The sequence below is a fragment of the Myxocyprinus asiaticus genome, chromosome 29 (genome assembly GCF_019703515.2).
Source record: "Myxocyprinus asiaticus isolate MX2 ecotype Aquarium Trade chromosome 29, UBuf_Myxa_2, whole genome shotgun sequence".
In the NCBI taxonomy this organism is placed as follows: Eukaryota; Metazoa; Chordata; class Actinopteri; order Cypriniformes; family Catostomidae; genus Myxocyprinus; species Myxocyprinus asiaticus.
This window is the reverse complement of record NC_059372.1, coordinates 37,439,494-37,462,567: the sequence shown is the minus strand read 5'-3', so window position 1 is coordinate 37,462,567 and position 23,074 is coordinate 37,439,494. Positions and strand designations below refer to the sequence as shown.

General features: G+C 36.1%; 1 protein-coding gene across 3 annotated transcripts; it reads left to right on the top strand.

Annotated features, from left to right (window-relative positions):
• Positions 1-17,116: 17,116 nt before the first annotated feature.
• On the top strand, positions 17,117-22,874 carry LOC127419723 (potassium voltage-gated channel subfamily A member 2-like). Of its 3 annotated transcripts, XM_051661378.1 has the most exons (4): positions 17,117-17,334; positions 17,962-18,395; positions 19,140-19,278; positions 19,758-22,874. In XM_051661378.1, exon 4 carries the CDS (start codon positions 19,901-19,903, stop codon positions 21,386-21,388), a length of 1,488 nt encoding a protein of 495 aa, XP_051517338.1. In that variant the 5' UTR covers positions 17,117-17,334; positions 17,962-18,395; positions 19,140-19,278; positions 19,758-19,900; the 3' UTR covers positions 21,389-22,874. The 3 variants fall into 3 exon arrangements, with proteins under 3 accessions (XP_051517338.1, XP_051517339.1, XP_051517340.1); XM_051661380.1 differs by lacking the exon at positions 17,117-17,334 and having other exon boundaries at positions 18,364-18,395; positions 19,247-19,278; XM_051661379.1 differs by lacking the exon at positions 19,140-19,278 and having other exon boundaries at positions 17,117-18,395.
• Positions 22,875-23,074: the final 200 nt, after the last annotated feature.

Below are 23,074 nucleotides of genomic sequence, written 5' to 3'. Positions count from 1 at the left end.
GCTTGGGAGAGGAGCTTACCCCTTACAGCAGGACAGGACCTAAACTGGTGGTGTTGGGGTGGCGGTGGGTGAAAGCAACGCAGCGTACAGACGATGCTAGACAGCTGTGGTATCTTATAAGGCATAGGCTAGATCACGATTGGATTAGATGCCAGAATTGAATGAATGGATGCCGTAATGCAACTTCGAGTCCTCTACGAGAATTATCGCTTAGTTTTCCATTACCATGATAAACTAGGGACGAGGCGTAGTTAGACATGAAGCGCACCCTTCAGGCTTGACTGTATTAACAATATACCATGGCCTAAAGTGCCTTATTTGTTTTTTTAAATAGTTACCTCTACATTAAATGATTATTAAAATTTTATTTTATGCCACCCTTTCACTAAATTACATAGTCCATAACACGTAAACCTGCTTAGTGATAAGCTTAATAGTTGACTTATGGATGCTGCACAGTGACCGTAGGTGAACAGGTGTTTCAAGTCACAGCTGTTATTATATTGCGTATTTAAACATGTATTGACCAGTGACAGGATGCAGAATTACAATAGCAATCAAATAGATATCAGTCTCAGCAACACTGATAAACTTAATTAAAAGTCATATGCTAACAAAAAAAAAAAAAAAGGTGTAAATAGACAGTAAAAAGTGCGATCACGACTCATGAGGAAAAACTTCAGCAACTTTACCTGTGCTTTGTAGATCAATGTGCCTTTGAAAAAGCAAGGCTTAAAACTGCAGTGGCCCAGTTGCATGACCTTCAAATACTGCAGAGAGTCTTTTTGGAGTCCAAGAACAGGGAGACTTGAGTGTGCACATATAGATCTCACCTTAAATTCCCCAAAGCACCGTGCTGTTTTACAGTAGCACTGTGACGGTTTTGTTTCACACATCAATGAGAACATTTTCCTGTGGATTTCTCAGTAAATGAAGCAGAGCTCATCACATTCTGTAGTGATATACTATTAATACTACTAAAGAGGGACACCACGTATGCTTGCCACTGCAGTATATGAGTCACCAATACTAAATACAGATGAAGACAGCTCAGAGAAGTCTCTATATTCCTGTATGGTTATTTAAAAAATGAAGAAGAAAAAAAAAAGTTTCAAAGAGGATGGATTGCCAGAAGGATTAGTACAGGATAAAATTCCCTTTTTTAACTAGGGAGTGTTCTGTATTTCATTAAGATAATACTCGCTTCCTAAAGCTAATCTTAAAGGGATAGTTCTCCCAAAAATGAAAATTCTGTCATCATTTATTAACCGTCATGTCATTTAAAACTTGTATAAAGGAGGTTTTAGGCAGAATGCCACCATTCACTTTCATTGCATCTTCTTCAATACAATTCTTCAATGTTCCACAAAAGAAAGAATGTCATTGTTTGAGATGACATGAGGGTGAGTAAAGGGAACAGAATTACAAATGTTTGGGTGAATTATCCCTTTAACTTTGATTTGCAATCTGATGTGCTGTTTTTATAAAGTCAACAAAGTAAATTAAGCATTATTTTTTCCCAAGTGTGCATTTCTCATGAAAAAGCAAAATATAACTGCTGACTTTTCTAAATGTATAGATCATGATGCGTTTTTTCTGACGGAGATGCTCCAAAAGGGCTGAATCTGTGCTTATGCTTCAGTTTTGTTTATTTTAAATAACCAGGTGCTTTTCTAATGTTGCAAACACATTTTCATCCTAACCAAGAGGTGCATGTACATTTCATTTAAGCACTGCATTTGGGTGACTCCCTACTAGTTAGTCTGAAATGTACTTTTCAAACCAAATATGTTGTTGTTGTTATTGTTTTCTATGTAACATTGAAAATAAAATCTCATTAAATAGTCTAGAGTATTGTTTCCCAACCGTTTTAGTCTTGTGTCCCCCAACAGTAAGGTACCCCTTCAATAACACCAAACAAGAAATGTGTTCCTTTTAACAAATGTTAGGCTATATAAAATATGTATCATCATTTACTCACCCTTATGCCATCTTACCAACTGTCTTTCGTCTGTGGAACACAAATAAAGCTATTTTCAAAGGTATCTGATGTGTTCATATCCATACAATGCAAGTCAATGTGGACCAAAGCTCTATTGACTTACATTGAATGGATATAAAATATCCATAAAATGCAATATCCATACTATAAGAAAAATCTCATATGGTGTACATGCGCTCTGCACTTGCGACAAGCACAAATAAGTGTATTCAAGCTTCATGAATGCAGCAAGGCTTTATCGTAAAAAAGGAGATGCAATTTGGTCTGTCTCTCACCCAAAACTTAAAAAGACATGTATTAAACCACTCTAATAAAATGGATTACTTTTATGCTGCCTTTGAGTCATTTTTGGAGCTTGAAACTTTTGGAACCCATTGACTTGTGTTGTACAGACAAATAGACATCATATACAGTACTCTTCAAAATCTCTCTCTCTCTCTCTCTCTCTCTCTCTCTCTCTCTCTCTCTCTCATTAAGATGTTTACTTTTTCTTGATTAGCTTCTAATACTGTAACTGAATGAAGCTACTATTGATGTAATCCAAATGGTTGATTATCTAAATGTTGATGTGTATGTAACAGAGTGCAACAATGGCAGCCCACTTGGTGCCCATTTGTTTCAAAGCAAAACAAGTTACAAGATTGGTACAAAAAGGTACAAGATTGTGTCCTTATTTTGAAAAAAAATTTAAAACAATTTTTTAATGTAGTTTAAGAGTGTAAAGAGACAGACTGGATTACATCATTCCCACCTATTCATTTATTTTTTTCATAGTGATTTAAAAAAAATATATTAATAAAAGTGTTTGTAAGTCATGAACCAAACCAACCAGCTCAGAGGTGAACCCCAACATTACAAACTTTGATTTGAAGCAAAAAAGTATTTGAAAATTGTACAAAAAGACAGTGGTACTGTACAAGAGGTACAATCCTATGAAGCTTTACGAATATTCTTGGGTAAGTTACTTAAAAAAGTAATCCACTACAAATTACTAACTACTTCTCACAAATTATAATCAGATTACTTTATTACTTCATTAAAAAAGCAATTACATTACTAATTTCTTTACTTTTAAGTTACTTTCTAAAACACTTGTCACAAGATTTATTTTTTATTTTTTTCGCTCAAATTCAAAATTACGACCGTGTTTTAGTGCCACGTAAAAATAAAAAATAAATCCAAGATTTCGAGAATAAAGTTGTAATATTTTGAGAATAAAGTCAAAATTACGAAAATAAAGTCGTAATATTTTGAGAATAAAGTCAAAATTACGAGAATAAAGTTGTGGCATTATGAGAGCTCTCTCTTCATGAATGAGGTGTGCATTAGTAGCCTACAGGAGCTTTCAACCTGTGAGCGCCTGTCAAGGGAGTCGCGAGATACAGGCATGCACTCAACTGAAGCGAGAAGTAATTGGAACTGCTGTGAATTTGAATGTGAACTGAATGTGAATGTCTGCGTGTGGAATTTCAGCTCAAAAACATTGTATTCACTAACCACCCGCAATCTATTTTAGCAGGCGCAATCAGCACCAAACTTTTGCTCCGTCTTGAGTATTTAAATGAAGTCAATGTCATTCCATTCGGCGCAAACATGCTCCTTTCTGTGTAAATTAGGCTCATTGTGTATTGCGCTTCATTCACAAAAACTGCCTGGAGCAATTACCGCAAATAAAATTAGGCGTTAAAATGAATTTAATTTAAAAGAGATGTTTGTGAACATTTTCCACTAACTACAGGTGCATCTCAATAAATTAGAATGTCGTGGAAAAGTTCATTTATTTCAGTAATTCAACTCAAATTGTGAAACTCGTGTATTAAATAAATTCAATGCACACAGATTGAAGTAGTTTAAGTCTTTGGTTCTTTTAATTGTGATGATTTTGGCTCACATTTAACAAAAACCCACCAATTCACTATCTCAAAAAATTAGAATATGGTGACATGCCAATCAGCTAATCAACTCAAAACACCTGCAAAGGTTCCCTGAGCCTTCAAAATGGTCTCTCAGTTTGGTTCACTAGGCTACACAATCATGGGGAAGACTGCTGATCTGACAGTTGTCCAGAAGACAATCATTGACACCCTTCACAAGGAGGGTAAGCCACAAACATTCATTGCCAAAGAAGCTGGCTGTTCACAGAGTGCTGTATCCAAGCATGTAAACAGAAAGTTGAGTGGAAGGAAAAAGTGTGGAAGAAAAAGATGCACAACCAACCAAGAGAACCGCAGCATTATGATTGTCAAGCAAAATCGATTCAAGAATTTGGGTGAACTTCACAAGGAATGGACTGAGGCTGGGGTCAAGGCATCAAGAGCCACCACACACAGACATGTCAAGGAATTTGGCTACAGTTGTCGTATTCCTCTTGTTAAGCCACTCCTGAACCACAGACAACGTCAGAGGCGTCTTACCTGGGCTAAGGAGAAGAAGAACTGGACTGTTGCCCAGTGTTCCAAAGTCCTCTTTTCAGATGAGAGCAAGTTTTGTATTTCATTTGGAAACGAAGGTCCTAGAGTCTGGAGGAAGGGTGGAGAAGCTCATAGCCCAAGTTGCTTGAAGTCCAGTGTTAAGTTTCCACAGTCTGTGATGATTTGGGGTGCAATGTCATCTGCTGGTGTTGGTCCATTGTGTTTTTTGAAAACCAAAGCCACTGCACCCGTTTACCAAGAAAGTTTGGAGCACTTCAGGCTTCCTTCTGCTGACCAGCTTTTTAAAGATGCTGATTTCATTTTCCAGCAGGATTTGGCACCTGCCCACACTGCCAAAAGCACCAAAAGTTGGTTAAATGACCATGGTGTTGGTGTGCTTGACTGGCCAGCAAACTCACCAGACCTGAACCCCATAGAGAATCTATGGGGTATTGTCAAGAGGAAAATGAGAAACAAGAGACCAAAAAATGCAGATGAGCTGAAGGCCACTGTCAAAGAAACCTGGGCTTCCATACCACCTCAGCAGTGCCACAAACTGATCACCTCCATGCCACGCTGAATTGAGGCAGTAATTAAAGCAAAAGGATCCCCTACCAAGTATTGAGTACATATACAGTAAATGAACATACTTTCCAGAAGGCCAACAATTCACTAAAAATGTTTTTTTTTATTGGTCTTATGATGTATTCTAATTTTTTGAGATAGTGAATTGGTGGGTTTTTGTTAAATGTGAGCCAAAATCATCACAATTAAAAGAACCAAAGACTTAAACTACTTCAGTCTGTGTGCACTGAATTTATTTAATACACAAGTTTCACAATCTGAGTTGAATTACTGAAATAAATTAACTTTTCCACGACATTCTAATTTATTGAGATGCACCTGTATATCAGCACTAATTCATCAAACACTAAACAAATGATGGAGAAAAGCATTATTACCCTGCATATATCCAGATTCACTATGCTGTCAAGCACACTTTTTCAGCATGTTTAAGAGATGATTTAGGTGTCTGGATCACAGTGGACATGTACAGTCCAGGCAGGGTCAAATACGATGGTCTGCAGCGTGCTAATAAATAGCGCATTTACCGGGCACAATTCATTCTTAGTGAATGTGGTACATCCCCTCAGTTACAGTATTGTTTTGAGAGCAAAAACCAACAAAAAAGCAGACCATGTATGGGTTTCCCAATAACGTTGCAAATTAAGCATTTACGATCATCTTAACTAATGTTGCTCCCAAACCAGCACACAGATCGCTTGTTAAAAAGAAAATTAATGGGAATGTTACTCCCGGAATCAGACTGTTGCGCTCAATAGCAACTTCTTTGATTGGTGAATCTTTCTTCAGGATTAAAGGGTAGTGTTGTTTTTCACTGGGAATTCATTACCAATTATACGTGATTGTTTTTGTTTTTTTTTTGTTTTTTTAAGATGCTGAAATTAGACTGACTTGTGGTTTCTACATTTACATCATGTAACAACCTCAGAGCTCATGGTAGGTCTGTTTTGGGATGTTTTATTGCTAAAAATATTTTTTATTCCTTTATGGAGAAAATAATTTGAGTTTTACATACTACTACTGTTGCGCTATGTGCATCCACCATATCACCATATCTAACTGAGGTAAGTCTGCTCTTTTCTTTGCGATACAGAGTTTAAAGTAGATCTACGTCCCTCACTGGCCATTCACTCCACCGAGTCTATATGCCCGCACCTGCTCCCATTACACACTCTATCCATCATTTCAACACACACACATACACGCAAACATACTAATACACACTCCTATTAATCTCCTAATGAAGTCCTAACTGACCCAAACTAGATGGTTTTCTCCATGTCCACCCCACACTGCCGGCTTCTTCCATGCCAGAATGCCATACTGGAGGGAATGTTCCAGGATCCTATCTAGATACTGTCTGTGGAGATTAAAGGAGAGACAGGAGAAGAGATTAGAGTTGAAGGTGTTTTTCCTTGTCCTCCTGGTCTGGCTCGACCTTTTTTTATTGCATGGTTCGTCAAGCAGGGAACACCAGTGGCTTTTCCAACAGGATTTTCCTGCAGGATTCTCTCACTGAGCAGTTTATTAAGAACACTATGGTCCTAATAAAGTGCCCGACATGGTTTTCTGTTGTTGTAGCCCATCCACCTCAAGGTTCGACGTGTTTTACATTCTGAGATGCTATTCTGCTCACTACAATTGTACAGAGTGGTTATCTGAGTTACCGTAGCCTTTCTGTCAGCTCAAACCAGTCTGGCCATTCTCCGCTGACCTCTCTCTCAACAAGGTGTTTCTGTCCACAGAACTGCCACTCACTGGATGTTTTTTTGTTTTTGGCACCATTCTGAGTAAATTCTAGAGAATGTTGTGCGTGAAAATCCCAGGAGATCAGCAATTACAGAAATACTCAAACCAACCCGTCTGGCACCAACAATCATGCCACAGTCAAAATCACTGAGATTAAATTTATCCTCATTCTGATGGTTGATATGAATATTAACTGAAGCTCCTGACCCGTATCTGAATGATTTTATACATTACACTGCTGCCACATGATTTTCTGATTAGATAATCGCATGAATAAGTAGGTGTACATGTGTTCGTAATAAAGTGCTCAGTGAGTGTATTAAGATTATTTCAAAATATTTAGATATACTGTATACAAATATGAGTAGTCTGAGAGTGTAGAGAGACTCGATTGCGTCATTCACAGTGCTTCATGGAAGTGGGCTGTCACTGCAGAGCTCTTTTGGTGTACATTGTTTGCCGTAATTATCTGATTGGTGGTTCTTCTACCTTCAGGATTGACGGGTAGTGCAGTTCTTCACCAGAAATTACGCTATTACAGACAATTTAGTTTATACTGAAGCTAAAATAAAGTGGACTGATGGCTTCAACAGAAGCATATACAATCAGTTAACAACCTCTGAGTTCACAGTTTATAAGTTATTGTTAAAAATCAATTCATCTATGAAAAAAATTATAATAATGGGTTTTTACTTCCAGAAACAGACTGCTGCACAATGGTCAAAAAGTAGATGCTTTATAACCATTTTAAATTTTTATATTTTATATGTAATTTTAAACTATTACATATTATTTTAATGTGTTATTAAATAAAGTTTCCAATATTTTCGGACTATATACAATCTTCTTCAACTTTTTTTAATTAATATTAAAAATAATAATAATTTAAAAAAAAAAGACAAAATATCATACATGGGTTCTTTTTTTTTCTTTCTTTTTTTTTTTTTTTTTTTTTTTTTTTTTGCAGTGGAATCTTTTTTACTTTTGCCAGCAAGTTTTTGGCCCAGTTTGCTATAGCAAGCATGCTGTGCACAGTCCATAACTTATTCTTATTTGACCTAGAGTACAGCTAGAGGAACCGGTCCATCCTAACAGTGTGTTATAGGTGATGAGTGAGAGTGCTCTCTCTGTCACTATGGCAGGTGTGCTCTTTCCTCTACAGTCTCCTCAGGGCAAAGTACAAGTGTGTGTATGTCTGTGTGTGTGTGTGTGTGTGTTGTGTGTGTGTGTGTGTGTGAGAGAGAGAGAGAGAGAGAGAGAGAGAGAGTCTACTCTTACTTCTTTATTTATTTCTTTATTCTTTTTTTATTTACATGTATTTGCTTTTCTCTATCTTTTCTTTCTTTAAAGAGCACCTATTATGATTTTTAAACGTGTCTAATTTTGTTTTAAAGGTCTCATACAATAGATTTACATGCATCCAAGGTCAAAAAACACTTTAATTTGCTCATAATTTAAATTGCAGCATTACCTTTTTTTCCCAGTGTCAAAAACGACTCGTTCAATGATCTGTTCTAAAGGATTCATTCTAAACTCCTCCTTTCAGAGAGCCTACTCTGCTCTGATTGGTCAGATGTCCCAGTCTGTTGTGATTGGTCTACCGCTTACAGCATGTGTCGGAATACTACCATATCCGAGTTTCAGCTCCATCTGAAACAATTTCTGTTTTACCTTACCAATTTGAGCCCAAGTCCGATAGTGATACATCGGAAGATCAACCCGAACCACCATCACAAGCATGACGAGAACAGGACGTTTCTCTGTGGTAAGTTTATATGTAGTTTGACAATAACGTGAGTTAGCCGGTTAGCAGAGGCTAACAGCTAAAAGGCAAACAGCGTGCACTGGCTGTACATGTAAACAGACCAGAGGCGGGTTTTTTGTTACCAAATTACATAGGTTAGTACAGGAAGTAAGTCTGGAATTACTAACGACTCGTTTCAGGTGTTCAGAATTGGTTCTTTCTTTTTGTTGTCAATAACTCCATATTTCGTGCACTTTGATTTTTGAAACTTTGCAGATTTTTTACATTCACAAACAGTTATATAACAAACTACATGAAAGGTAATATTTGAAAAACCATAATAGGTGCTCTTTAATTATTTATTTCCCTTTTCTGCTTTTTTTACCTACATTCAAATTCATCAAATTCATCAAAATCAATAATTAAATTCTATTCAATGACTGTACTGTGTGTTTGGCTTTGGTTATTTTACTAAATTGAATGTTCTTGTGCATTATTATTATTATTATTATTATTATTATTATTATTATTATTATTATTATTATTTGAATGTAGATAAGTTACCATTGTTTTGGCATTATGAATGTGCAATTATTTGTCATGCCAAAAAAGGAAAATAATAAGAGAGAGAAAGAGAGAATGAGGAAGGTCTGTTTAGTAACAGCACGGAAGTATCACATTATCAGATAATGACTGCCTATGTGTCCTGCAGCAGCAGCAGCAAGATCAACCAATTTAACTCAATGACCTTGATGTGTCAAGTGAAAAGATGTTTACACATGCATTCAGGGAGAAACTGGTGGATGTTTACATGCGTACAGTATAAGAGAGTGTTCCAGTTCTGTTTGCAGTGTATTGAATATGCATCTAATCTTGGAGCTCATGAAAGCCAAATTGATCTTACTAGATCCGTCTGTATTGTTACAGTCAATGCATTTGTCCATTAAAGCGAAAGCTCTACAGGTAATGAGCAGGAGACCTTGTATGGATTTCTCCATTCGCTGGAATGGGTGGGAAGTGAACTCTCGCCTACAATCAATAGGAGTTATCCATTCGGAGAGGCATCATATGCAAAATATGACACCATGGGGGGGGGGGGGGTCTGCGTCCACAGGGCAGACAGTTAACTAAAAATATCAGGAGAAGGGCAACTTCAGCACATTAATTGTAATACAGTGCAAGAGGAAGTGATGTCATAATGTGTAAACCAATTATGTTCCACAGATATTATCTCAGAGGGAGATTCTCCACTAACAAGCTTCCTTTTCCCATTCTGTTTCTGGTTTCCATTACTCCCATCTAAATTAGACTTGTATATCTCTAGCTTTGACAAACAGCCAGAGCATATCCATTTTGTTTTCATTGAAAATAAATAGCAAAAGAGATTTAGAAGATTTTGGATTATTTAAAACATTACACTACAGCTACAGACATGAATCACTTAGTATGAAGGCTATGTCAGGTAATTTTTGCAATGCATTGTGCTCTAGTTTCAGCATTGTGTCTCTGTTTGATAAATTATTAAAAGCACTAATAGACTTTCTTTATGTAGTCCTAAAGGAATAGTTCACACAAAAATAAAAATCCAGTAAAATGTAACACTTGCATAAAATTAAGGAATTTATATTGGTAAGGACTGGCTTTTTGGTGGTCTTCCGAGGTGTGTATATGTGGATAGATGATTAAAGCTAGTCTGAGTCATTGTGTACTGCAGTCTCCTGCACTGGTTGCTACGGTGAAGCGTCAAGGTCTCCTGAGCAAAATGGTCCCAGCTCAAAAGGGCACAATTACAAGCTCACTGCCATATCTCTCTTGAACTCATGCACACTGTCACAAATAATAAACATATCCCCTCAAACTATTACAAATAGTTTAAATTGAATTAAAGATTGTTGATAGCTGTGTGCAATCAAATATTAAACAAATAAATACAAACATTATTCAAATATTTCGTTAAATATATTGGGTAAGATAGTAAAAAAAGGTAATCCAATACCAATTACTAATTACTTCTCTAAAATTGTAATTTGACTACTTTTCTGATTTCTTCATAGAAACATAAATCACATTACTCATTATGTTACTTTTAAGTTACACTTTTCACAGAAAAGTTTTAGTTTTTTTCCGCTCAACAAAATCGAAATAATGTCTATATTTCCTCCTTGTTCGTTTGTCGCATGCAAGTTATGTACAGACGTACAAATTAGCATAATTCATGCTTTAAATGTATTAATCTACATAAATAATACTTAAAAAATATGTGTAACCCAAGTAATGTAATTAAAAGTAATTAAATAAAAGTCAGTAACTGTAATCTGATTACAATAATTTAAAATGTAATGCATTACACTACTTCTTTAAAAAGTAATCATATTACAGTTGCTTATTACTTTGTACTCAGATTACACCCAACACTGAATCAAATATTATATAGCAGTGTTTCTCAACCAGCGGGTCGTGACCCAAAATTGGGTCAAAGGTCTGTTCAGATAGGGTCGCAGACAGCAGAGAAAGAACAATGCCATGGTTCTCTCTTCATTGAAAATGTTTCATCGGCCGCTTAAGCAACATTTTGGGCAGCTGAGGCCAATTTAATGATAATCTTGCATTCAGTACAGGTATATGCTTTTCATCTGCAATGCAATATTTCTCTGTACGATTGAAGCCTGGTTTTCGCGTGTGGGTGGCACAAGCCATGTCAGAACCACTCGCGCCAATGATCTGCTCTACTCTAACCTGTATCTTTGAAGTGCATGCGCGTCAACCGTGCTTCACTCATTTGAACTGTAATGAGAATTTTCTAGCTTAAAGCACTATGGAGGAAGTCAAACCTCTCAAACAGTACACAGCCCTGAAATACTAAACAGCACTGAGGATGAAAAGAACAACAGTGTGTTATGCGCCAAAATAAAAATGTATCACGATTTTACAAAAGTAATGGTAACTGTGATATTTTGGCAAAAATGGTATAGTTTTATTTAAATAATGTTTTCAGGACACAAGATTTTAACTTTTTATTTTATTTTATATTTTGCATTTTAATTCTATTTTGGGACAGGTTGTCACATTTATATTGGAACAAGTTGCCAGATATGTTTTATATGTCTTAATTTTGTACAGTTGTTTAATTTAATTTTTATGCTGATTTGGTGACAACTGATGATAAAACCCATATAGTGTGACACCAGGGGGCATGTCACAAAAAATAAATGTGTTAGATTAACTGTATCTTTTTTTCTAGGCAATGATGGTAGGAATATTCAATAGCTTTCTGAAGCCAAGACAAAAAGATATGTATTTATCTATACAGAAATTGACTTCCAAAGGTAAACCTATTCTGAGAAATATGTACTGGAGTAAAGAGTGTTATAACTTTCTCCAATCTCCTCTATATAACAAATTATATTAGCAATTCAGATTATAGACAATTACGAATGAATGAAACCAGAGAAGAAGAATGCATGAAGCCATATACCATAAATCTGTCAGCTAATGCAATTCTTAGTAACAAAATATCTGACTGAGTTGAATAATAACCCAAATAGGTAGACTACTATCATGAAAATTTTACAATAACACAATTTTTGCAAAAGGTGTTTAACGTGCCGAATTCAATGTTTCGCCATAGTTTTCTGGTGAAATTAACGCTAGATGCACTACAACAGTTGTGTGTTTCATTCACTTTCACACAAATCAAGAGTACTATGGCTGTTTTTGACTTTATAAACACTTGTATTGCAGACCCACTTACATTTACAAACTTATTTTCACATGATTAGCTTGCTTGGTAGCTCACCTGATAAAGTGTTGGACTTTGGATTCGAAAGACCACAGCTCGAACCCAGCCAAGAATGCAAGCTGACACATGAGCTAGACGTGTCATAGAAGTGATACAAAATTATGTGGTTGCTTCAGAAAATGTGCTTTTCATGTCGCATTTGCTTTTAGGACACTATCAGTTAGGTTTAGGTGTATGTTTAGGGTAAGGATGTTGGTCTTGTTCACCTCTCATTTATCTTTTAGAACACTATTGGTTCGGTTTAGGTTAAAGTTTTAGGTTAGGGAGGGACGTTTTGCTAATAAACCTCCATCTATTATTCACCTTTAAAACCTCGTCTGAATACGACACCATTTCTCTCGCTTTTGGCACACCTCTGTGGACATTTCACTGGGAAACTGCTGTGAAATGTAATGAAGAACGTAATTTAGTTTAGCAAAAATTTTGCTACGCTCACGTCGATTTTCATGAGATCAGGCTGATGTAAACACAAGGCATAAAGCTTCAATAGCATTTTAGTAACTATTAGTTAAGTAAACGTTACTTACAGGCATCTCAGGAACTGCAATTTACAAGTGTGAGATAAGACCAAATGGGACAAAAAGGGGGCTTGAACGATTGTTTTTCTTTATTTTGTACACCATTCTGATTTGAGGGGGGGGGGACTTTGTCAATGGGACAATAGATAAACAAGTAAAATAAAAATAAAAATGATGTCATCATTTACTCACTTCCATGTCGCTCTAAACTTGTATGCTGTTATTTTTTCTGTGGAACGCAAACGAGAATTATTGATGAATTTTCACACAGCTCTTTCCCATGAAAAGACCATTCAGTAGTTAATTACCACATCTGTCAAGCTCCAAAAAGTCAAAAAAGCAACATAAAGGACCATGAAAGTAGTCAATATGACTTGTGTGCTATATTTCAAGTCCTCTGAATCCATATGACAGCTTTCAGTGAAGAATAGATAGAAATATAAGTCAGTATTCACTGATTATCTTCCCCTCAACCAAAGCTCTTAAATCTCATTTGTGTTCACACTCAGATTAAAAATGTGGTGTAATGCGCCAGGCTGGACATCAAAATGCTATTAGTTCTTGGATGTGTCATAGGCAAACACAATGTGCTAGTTTAAATATAGAGAATGATATTTTGGAGGAAGATTATCAGTGAATAATAACCTAATTTCTGTCTGTCCTTCACATAAAGCAATAAAATGGCTTCAGAAGACTCAGAAGGTTTCAGAATATAGCACAGAAGTTGTATGGTCTACTGTATTTGTGCTTTTATAATGTTATATGGAAAAGAGCTACGTAAATACGCCTCCAAAACACTCCTTTTGTGTTCTACAGAAAAATAAATAAACAAATAACATAATTCAGGTTTTAAATGATGTGAGTAAATAATAATAAAATTATCCTTTTTGGGTGAGCTATCTCTTTAACAGGTTACATGAAGGCTATGTTTCGCCTTTCAAGTCTTTCATCATTACAAATCAGTCAGTCACTGTCACCCCTAATCTCCTTTATTTATCCAAACATCTATTCATAATACCCACTTACATCAAATCATCATCACATCAATCCAGCAGTGTCAATATGTGCTATATACAGTACAGCTGTGAAGACGATTTTGTTCAATTCATCAGATGGTGCTCATTTGACTCATTCAGTGGCAGTGTACATTCAGTGGCAGTGTACAATCAGCCTCTCTATGCTTGTGCATGCAGACATGTACAGTTTGTCCTCTCTCACTTGTTCAAACAGAGCAGCTGTTCCCCGAGAGTCTTCAGCAGTTCCTTAATGTCCCCCCTGTAACTTCATGCTAGCCATTCCTCATTTCAATTTATAAATGAGCAGACATATTTAGGTCTTCCAGCAGCCGGGCTTCTGTGCAGTCAGATTCTAACAATTATTACTGGCTCTCTGTGAATCTGAAATATATGTGTAAAAACTATCATTTTTTTAAAGGTTTAGTTCATACAAAAATGAAAATACTGTCAGGATTTTCTCACCATCAAGTTTCCAGACCCATATGATGTTCTTTCCTCTGTGGAACATAATATGAGATGTAAGGCAGAATGTTAATCTCATTCACCATTCAGAATATTATACTTTATATATATATATATATATATATATATATATATATATATATATATATATATATATATGTTTTTCAGGCAATGCAGAAGGTCTTTAATTAAAATAGTATTATTGGGAAAAAAAGTAATAAATGATATATTTATAGCATATGGTTAAGCTTTTATGATTAATCACATATATCAGATTTAGAATGCTTTTTACTGCCACCAAGCAATAAAGGCTTTTTCTCTAACCCTTTGTTCTTAATGTATTACCTCAATGCTTGAAATCCAGTCTTAAAGACAGTGAAGCAGCAGAGATGGATAGACTCATTATACTGTAAGTGAGTCAGGCTAGTATGAGTAAATGTGCTGTTAATTATGCTTGGAACGTCATCGTTCATATGTTAAGAGCTGGAGAGAAGAGCATGTTACACATATACTAGCTCAGCTCACTGTAACCCAACAAGGTTAAATTTGATTTATATTTAAGATGCCTTGGGCATGTCTTATGTCGCTGCTTTGTTTGTCTAAGGTGTACTATGTTACAATCACAGTAAATATTTAGTAAATCAAAAATAATGCTCAGTAAATATTTATTAAAACACCAGTGTGAAAGTTGATCATGATGCAAGGGTGTTGTGGGTGGTTGCCAGGACACTGTTAGATGTTACCCCCCCCCAGCTGTCTATATTTTGGTCCATAGATATGGCTCCCCTTTAATGTAAGTTAATGGATTTTTTTTTCCCCATCCATTTTATCATAAGCCAGATTAATTAAAAGAAATATCTAGGGCTCTTTGATTCAAGAAATTTTCAAATATGATTTCAGAATAGTAGAATCAATTTTCAAGAGTCGATTCCAGATTTCATTTTATTATTATTATTATTATTATTAAGAAAAAAAACTGGAGGCAAAGTGTAAGCTTACCATAAACAGTGCAATATAAAGCATACTTTACACAATTTATGATCGAAAGTATATGACAAAAAATGTCACACCCCTGATCAGAACTGATTCCCCATTGTGGAGTCGACTTTTGATTCCCAACGCCTCGGACTCAAAGAATCGATCCTTTGAATTCACTCCCACCACAAGAAAGAGAGAGAAAAAAAAATCCTTTCTAAGTAACACAATTTGAGGTATCATTCATACTTTTGTCAAAAACAGTGCAGGACAAGGTACACACTGAAGTTTAATTCTTAGAATTAGGGGTTTGTTCAAATCCCCAACCATAGGTGATAAATATATTAAAATTATGTTTATGCAATATTTGTAATAAACAATAGCAAGTATGTAGATTTTAAATAACTGTTTATATATTAAAAAAAACTAAATAATAAATATAATACTATAATATTTTATCATAAAAATTGTCAATAATAATAAAATATTTTATTTTATATATTTAAATAAATTCAACACTATTATGTAATTTAAAAATATATGCAGAAATACTGCATCATAAAAATATATAACAATAACAATAATAATATAAAATATGTATTTGTATATTTCTTTTCAAACATGTTATTAGATTCCAATATAATTTAAATATGTATAATAATAAATAAAACAATAAAATATTCAGATTTATTTATTTATTTTAAATACAAATAATAAATATAATAACATTATATTTATGCATTATTTTATGAACAATTATATTACATGTAAACTTTACATAAATGTGTATATAATAAAAAACTAAATAATTAATATAATGCTATAATATTGTATCATAAAATAAATAATATTAATAATTATTATAAAATATTTATTTTATATATTTAAATAAATGAAATATTATTATGTAATATTAAAATACAGACAATAATATTGTATCATAAAAATGTATAGTACTATTAATAATATAAAATAAGTATTTGTATATTTATTTTAGACCATTAAATTAAAATATGATTTAAAATATTTAAATATATATATATATATATATATATATATATATATATATATATATATATATATATATATTAAAAAACATAGTTTTATATATTAAACAATTATAAATAGAATAATAATAATAATAATAATAACAACATATTTATTTATTTTATATATTTAAAAAAATGCAATACCATAAGGCTAAAGTAGGCACACACAGTATATTTTTATTATTTATTGATGGAGCAATAATTTGTGTGAAAAGAGAAAATTATTATTATCGTTATTGTTTAAAAAAGGTGGCGAGGCGGCCCCCAGGAGAGTTATAGTGATATTGTGTAAATATAGGGACAATAGTTCCAGGTAAAAATAAATAAATAAATAAAATAAAATAAAAATTACTTAAATACTTTTGAGACTTTAGACATTGCACGTAGTGATGTCATGGATCAGGATCAAATATTTTCCAGTGTATAGTGGCAAACAGGTGTTAAGGAAAGTGCTGTGGTAGTTTTTGTTGCTATTTAGTGTTTTGAGAGAAAACAAAAAATCGAATATACCTTGTACCCTGGAGGGCCTTTAGCCACGTTGTACTTTATGTAATATAAAAACATAAACAAAATTATTATTATTATTATTATTATTATTATTATTATTATTATGTTATTTGTATATATCTTTTCTAACATTACATTAGATTACAATATTTAAAAATAAATAAAACAATTAATATTCAGATATATTCAGTTTATACAGGCATACAGAGATACTGATGTTCAGGTACAGCAGCAGTATTAGCGCAGAGGATGCGCGTTCGCTTTGCTGTGTCCAAGCGGTGTAAGGAGTGGTAAGCAGCAGCACCAACCACAGCAGCACAGCTCGCTGTAGTCCCTTTGTATGCTCGGCAGTGCCCAACTGCATCCCAAACCGCTCGCTCTGACAGCATAATTATGAGTAAAAGACGAAAAGTTGGACTTTGACTTGAAATGGCTCGCTCGCGCGGCCCGCCACTCCCTAAAAAGAACGCGGAGAACTCAAGTAAGCGCGTGAGGAATCCCTGTGCATTTTATGATGGTAATTATCCGGATGCGTTCATCTAGAAAACAACGTGGGAAGGTTGACTTTATTTATTTTTAATGCATGTTTTAATACATTGCCATGACTGGCACAAAGATAAATACGTGAATGCATTTAGCACAGTAATGCATGGGCATGCTTTGATCCATCTAGTGAGAGGAAGCTATTGCTGAAGCATGTAACTGCAGACACCTTGCGCTTGCTTGATGGGGTTAAAAACAACAACAACAAAAACACTGATTACAGCTGGTTTGATGTGTTTTTCGTGGGTGCATGAGCCTGAAATCTGTGTCCGGTAATCACAAACGCTATTTTGGGGCAATGGGATAACACGTTAAAAGCGACGCTGTTTTTGCGCAATGAGGAGAAAACCCAAACAAACAGCACAATCATGACTGGGAACATCTGAAACGTGATGCTCAAATCGTTCTGGGGAGATGGGCACGTTTGCTCAACAACAAGATGTTGCCACTCCTCAGAGCATCATTCTGGCCATCTGACTGGAGTGGCCACACGTATTCAGGCGATTTTCCTCAGTGTTTTGTATTAAATGTTCCTATCTCCTGTAATTTAAGCATGTTTGAGGCAACGCCCCGCGCAAACAGCTGCCGCGTTTCTTTGCAGATCTCTGAAGTGAGTCGAGACATCACTCCCGCTGTTGCAGAACACGTCACATCTTATGAGGACACAGGGGGCGTCAGATTTTGCTGACCTTAGCATCTTTGGACCGTTGCAAAGGGAAGCTCTATGAAAATAACACCTTAAGGGAGTCCCCTTCGCTTAACCTCTAAGGCATACAGCTATCTGTTATCCGTTTCTCCTGAAGGCTGCGATACGGGTGGATATATTCCAGTCTAGCGCAGCAGTTTTGGCGCAGCGGGCGGGTGGAAGACCAGGAACATTGCAGAACCTGTATAATGACTGACTGCTGAAAGAGACCACTGACCCTGGGAACAAGGCGTTTTATTAGTTCTGCTGGTGTCATGTAAACAAGCCGATTGGCACAATCATTTCGCAAATGATTTCTCTGGAGCTTTGGGGAGGGTTGGTGTTTGCAGGTAAGCTTGCGTAACCTACTGTTTGGTTTATTGCAGTTATACTGGCTGGAGGTGCATGATAGGGCTAAGGAAATCAATGTTTTCTATCATATAGTTTACAATTAAAGAAAATGAATAAACTGCACTGATTTAGATGTGATGTGATTTCAAATGTAGGCTACAGTGGGTTCAAAAAGTCCGAAACCACTTATGAAAATGTTTCTAATTTAATACAGTATAAATTCTATCAACAGCATAATTTGAGTGAAAAGTTGAATAGAAAATAGAAATAGGAATTTCAGAATTGCTTTGTGTTTGATTTGTCCCCATTTTGCTTAATTGACAGATTTAGACTGGCACCAGAATCAAAAGTTTGTGCAAAACCTTATAATGCATGTTATCCAAGAATGATTTGATGTATTTTTGTACAAAGGAGATACCATAGTCTACCATAGTCAGTGTCACAAATATGCTTGTTTGTTTACATTGAAAATGTGCTTCATGTGGTTATATCTAAATTAACTGGGTTTATTCAAGTCAAAAATATTATTTAAAATTACTGAATCAACCTAAATGCATTAGGTTACACCCAGAAAACTAATTATTAAGGGTTAGATCGGGTTGAAATAGCTTATTAATGGAACAATGTTAAGTTACAGTGTAGAGACTTAGGGCAGAATCTTAAATATTTCCTGTCCATTTTATGTCATAACATTTCTTTGTTTGACTGTTTTTTTAATCCTAAAACTTTCTGTTTATCTCCAGGTTTAAAATCGATTTTGAATCCCCCAGATTTTGGTCTCAGACTTGTTGGACCCCACTGCATCAGCAAGCCTAACAATATTGTTTTTCTTCAACCTTTCTATTTCAAGCAATCTTGCTGTCTTGGTGCAAATGCATTTGGGTAGGTTTTGGAATATCCAGTTATGATTTAAGTGCACTCAGGCTGTTATTAGATTTACAGTGCATAATTGAATCCTAAGAGGAATGATACAGTTGTTATGGCAAGTATTGATCTACTTGCCAGATGAAAGCAAATACAATGTGTAAAGTGGTCAGGCTGACTTCTTCATGTGATTGATAGATGCTTTTAGATGCCCTGGTTTTGTAGCAGTTTTTATGGTCTTTGTGCAGTGGTTTGATATCTGCTCACTTTCATTTTAACAGATTTGATGGTGTTTGAGTAATTTGCTACTTTAGTTCAAAAACAAAATTAATACTTACTGCATTGTCTTGGAAAAATTAGGAATCTAAATAATAACCCCAGCACTTCACAGTAGAAAAAAAATACATGCATAATAAGTAAGCATAGTGGATTATAGCAGCATGCATGTTTAAAAGAATACTTGTTTTCCCTAAGTACTCTCTTTCTGTTTATTCCAGCATTTCCTGGATTCTAATGCGGGAGAGAGGTGTCAACGAGTGAGGAGAAGCTCCAATTTTCCTTTTCCCCCCCCCCACAAACTTTTTTAGAGGCAACACCGTTGAATCCTGACCACAAATTGCAGGTTGCATTGATTCACAGCATGACTGTTGCCACGGGCGACCCAGCTGATGAAGCCGCAGCTCTCCCCGGTCAGCCACAGGACACGTATGACCCGGAACCAGACCATGAGTGCTGCGAAAGAGTGGTCATTAACATCTCTGGCCTGCGCTTTGAGACGCAGCTCAAAACACTATCTCAGTTCCCAGAGACATTGCTTGGGGACCCCAAAAAGAGAATGCGCTACTTTGACCCTCTGAGGAATGAGTACTTTTTTGATAGAAACCGCCCAAGTTTTGATGCCATTCTCTACTACTACCAATCAGGCGGCAGGTTGCGAAGGCCTGTCAATGTGACATTGGATATCTTTTCAGAAGAGATACGCTTTTACGAGCTTGGGGAGGAAGCCATCGAGATGTTCAGGGAGGATGAGGGATTTATTAAGGAAGAGGAGAAACTTCTGCCAGAAAATGAGTTTCAGAGGCAGGTATGGCTGCTCTTTGAGTACCCTGAAAGTTCAGGTCCCGCCAGGATTATCGCCATCATTTCAGTCATGGTCATTCTCATATCTATAGTCAGTTTTTGCTTGGAGACGCTTCCAATTTTTCGAAGTGAGGAAATGGAGAAGCAGAAATCTGACACAAGCAACTCCAACTCAACAATTAGCGGCACCTCCAACTACTTCACCGACCCTTTCTTCATCCTGGAAACCCTTTGCATCATATGGTTCTCCTTCGAGTTTTTGGTACGGTTCTTTGCATGTCCTAGTAAAGCAGGCTTCTTTGTCAATATAATGAACATCATTGACATTGTGGCTATAATTCCTTACTTTATCACCTTGGGCACAGAGCTGGCAGAGAAGCCAGAGGATGGTCAACAGGGGCAGCAAGCTATGTCACTTGCCATTTTGAGGGTTATCAGATTAGTACGGGTCTTCAGGATCTTCAAACTTTCCCGGCACTCGAAAGGGCTCCAGATTCTTGGCCAAACACTCAAGGCCAGTATGAGGGAGCTTGGGCTGCTTATCTTCTTTCTCTTCATTGGGGTCATTCTCTTCTCTAGTGCCGTCTACTTTGCAGAAGCAGACGAGGCAGACTCACAGTTTATAAGCATCCCTGATGCCTTCTGGTGGGCAGTGGTCTCAATGACAACAGTAGGGTATGGTGACATGGTTCCAACTACCATCGGAGGCAAAATTGTAGGATCCCTTTGTGCTATCGCTGGAGTGCTGACCATTGCCTTGCCCGTGCCTGTCATAGTCTCAAACTTCAACTACTTCTACCATAGAGAAACAGAGGGTGAGGAGCAGGCCCAGTACCTTAATGTGACCAGTGTCCCCAAGATAGATTCCTCAGAAGACCTGAAAAAGAGTCGTAGTGGGTCAACCATTAGCAAGTCTGACTACATGGAAATTCAAGAGGCTGTTAACAACAGCAACGATGACTTTCGAGAAGAGAACATCAAGACCGGCAACTGCACCCTAACCAACACTAACTATGTTAACATCACCAAAATGCTTACAGATGTATAACTGCTTTGAACTGCCTTGACTTAAGGTAACATAAAGAGCTTTAAGAAGGGGATTCAGCACCCTTGTTTCGAAGGCTATACATGCCTAATGCAAGAGTTTCGAGAGAGGAGAACTTAAATAAGTAATTGTGAGCGAAAGATCAATGACGAAGACCTGTCCATCATGCCATCGCCATTCTCTTGCACCTCCCCCAGTTCTGGAAGACTTGATTTGGTGGGAGGCAATGTCCTGCATCCTTGTGTTCAGTGTCTGCATGGAGTTTGTCTTACCTGTGTGACTGTTCCAGTAGTCGTTCTGCTTGCAAAAGTAGCCAAATTGTAGCCTAACTAATAGATACAAGCGTAGCATAGAGGGACCAATTCCTGACACCCGTTCCCATCCATTCACTGCCAACCTGAGGACCGTTTTGAGTCTCTTTTGAGACAAGAGGGTATTTGTACCTGGAAAGACCAATCATTTTGTCACTCTAAATTGATTTGTGGCATTTATAAAATGGATGAGATAACATATTTGTGAAGAATCACCATCAAAGGATATATTTTTTTGTGATTGCACAAACGCTGCCTGTCCTGCCAGCCACAATGGTGTACCGTGTGCAGTACCTAAATAATGTTACATTCCATCTTGTGTAATGTAGAAATACATTGTAGAGCAAGTAGAAGTACATGCATGACCAATCTTCGAGGCTTGGAAGGGCGGTTCCAGACCCCCTTTCTATCTATATGACCATTTTTTCCCTCTTTCGCTGCCAGCATACTAGGATCTCAGTGTGAACAATGTTAGAGTAAACAGACCTAAAAAATGAGTGGAGAATTTGCCCTCCATTTTATTCTAAAGTCTTTATTCCACTATACTGCGTGGCCAGCTGTCCTCCATTGCATCATTTCCTACATGTATTTATTGTTCCCAGCATTGTAAACTTTATAGCATTCCATGTGTATGAGAAATGTCTTTAGTAAGCAAAGATCACTGATGAGGCGGTTTCAGGAGTGTAAGTATGTTACTGTGACATTGCAGCCAACAAAAGCAAAACACTAGCTCACTAAGTCAGGTCACCAAAGATGAATTTCACTATTGCTATTTGTTGCATTTTTATGTTGTTTTTACATTTTAGTGCCATTTCATGATGCATCCTGCTCATAATATGATACTGGAGAATTTGGATAAATGATGCTTCCTCAAATAGCTTTTTTGTAAGAGATATTCTATTCTACTACTTTTGTGGTGCATGTCTGGTACAAATTCCTTGTAGCATGCATGTAGTAAGAATGGTACTTACACACAAAACTAGTAATAAGTATTCATATCTTTATTAACATAAATATTTTTCATACTACCAGTATGTGCAATATGATATATGCTTGTTTTTTATTTTGTATTTTTATTTTTTTGCAAGATTTTGAATATAGTTTGAATATAGTTTCCTTAATAGGCTAATAAATTAGGTGGAGTGTAATAGCCCACATTCAGGGTTTAATACCATAAAGGTTGTTCATGTCTTTGTGTGGTTAGTGATCTAGGGTGGGAGAGTGAAATGGACCAATTAAAACGAGCTGCTCAAAGCAAAACTTTTAGATATGGGGAAGATCTAAATTTGAATTATAATCGCAGTTTTAATCCTTATCTAGGGTTCGCTTTCTTTTTCCCAATATAATGTTATCGTGTTGGTACGTTATGGTCGTGTAA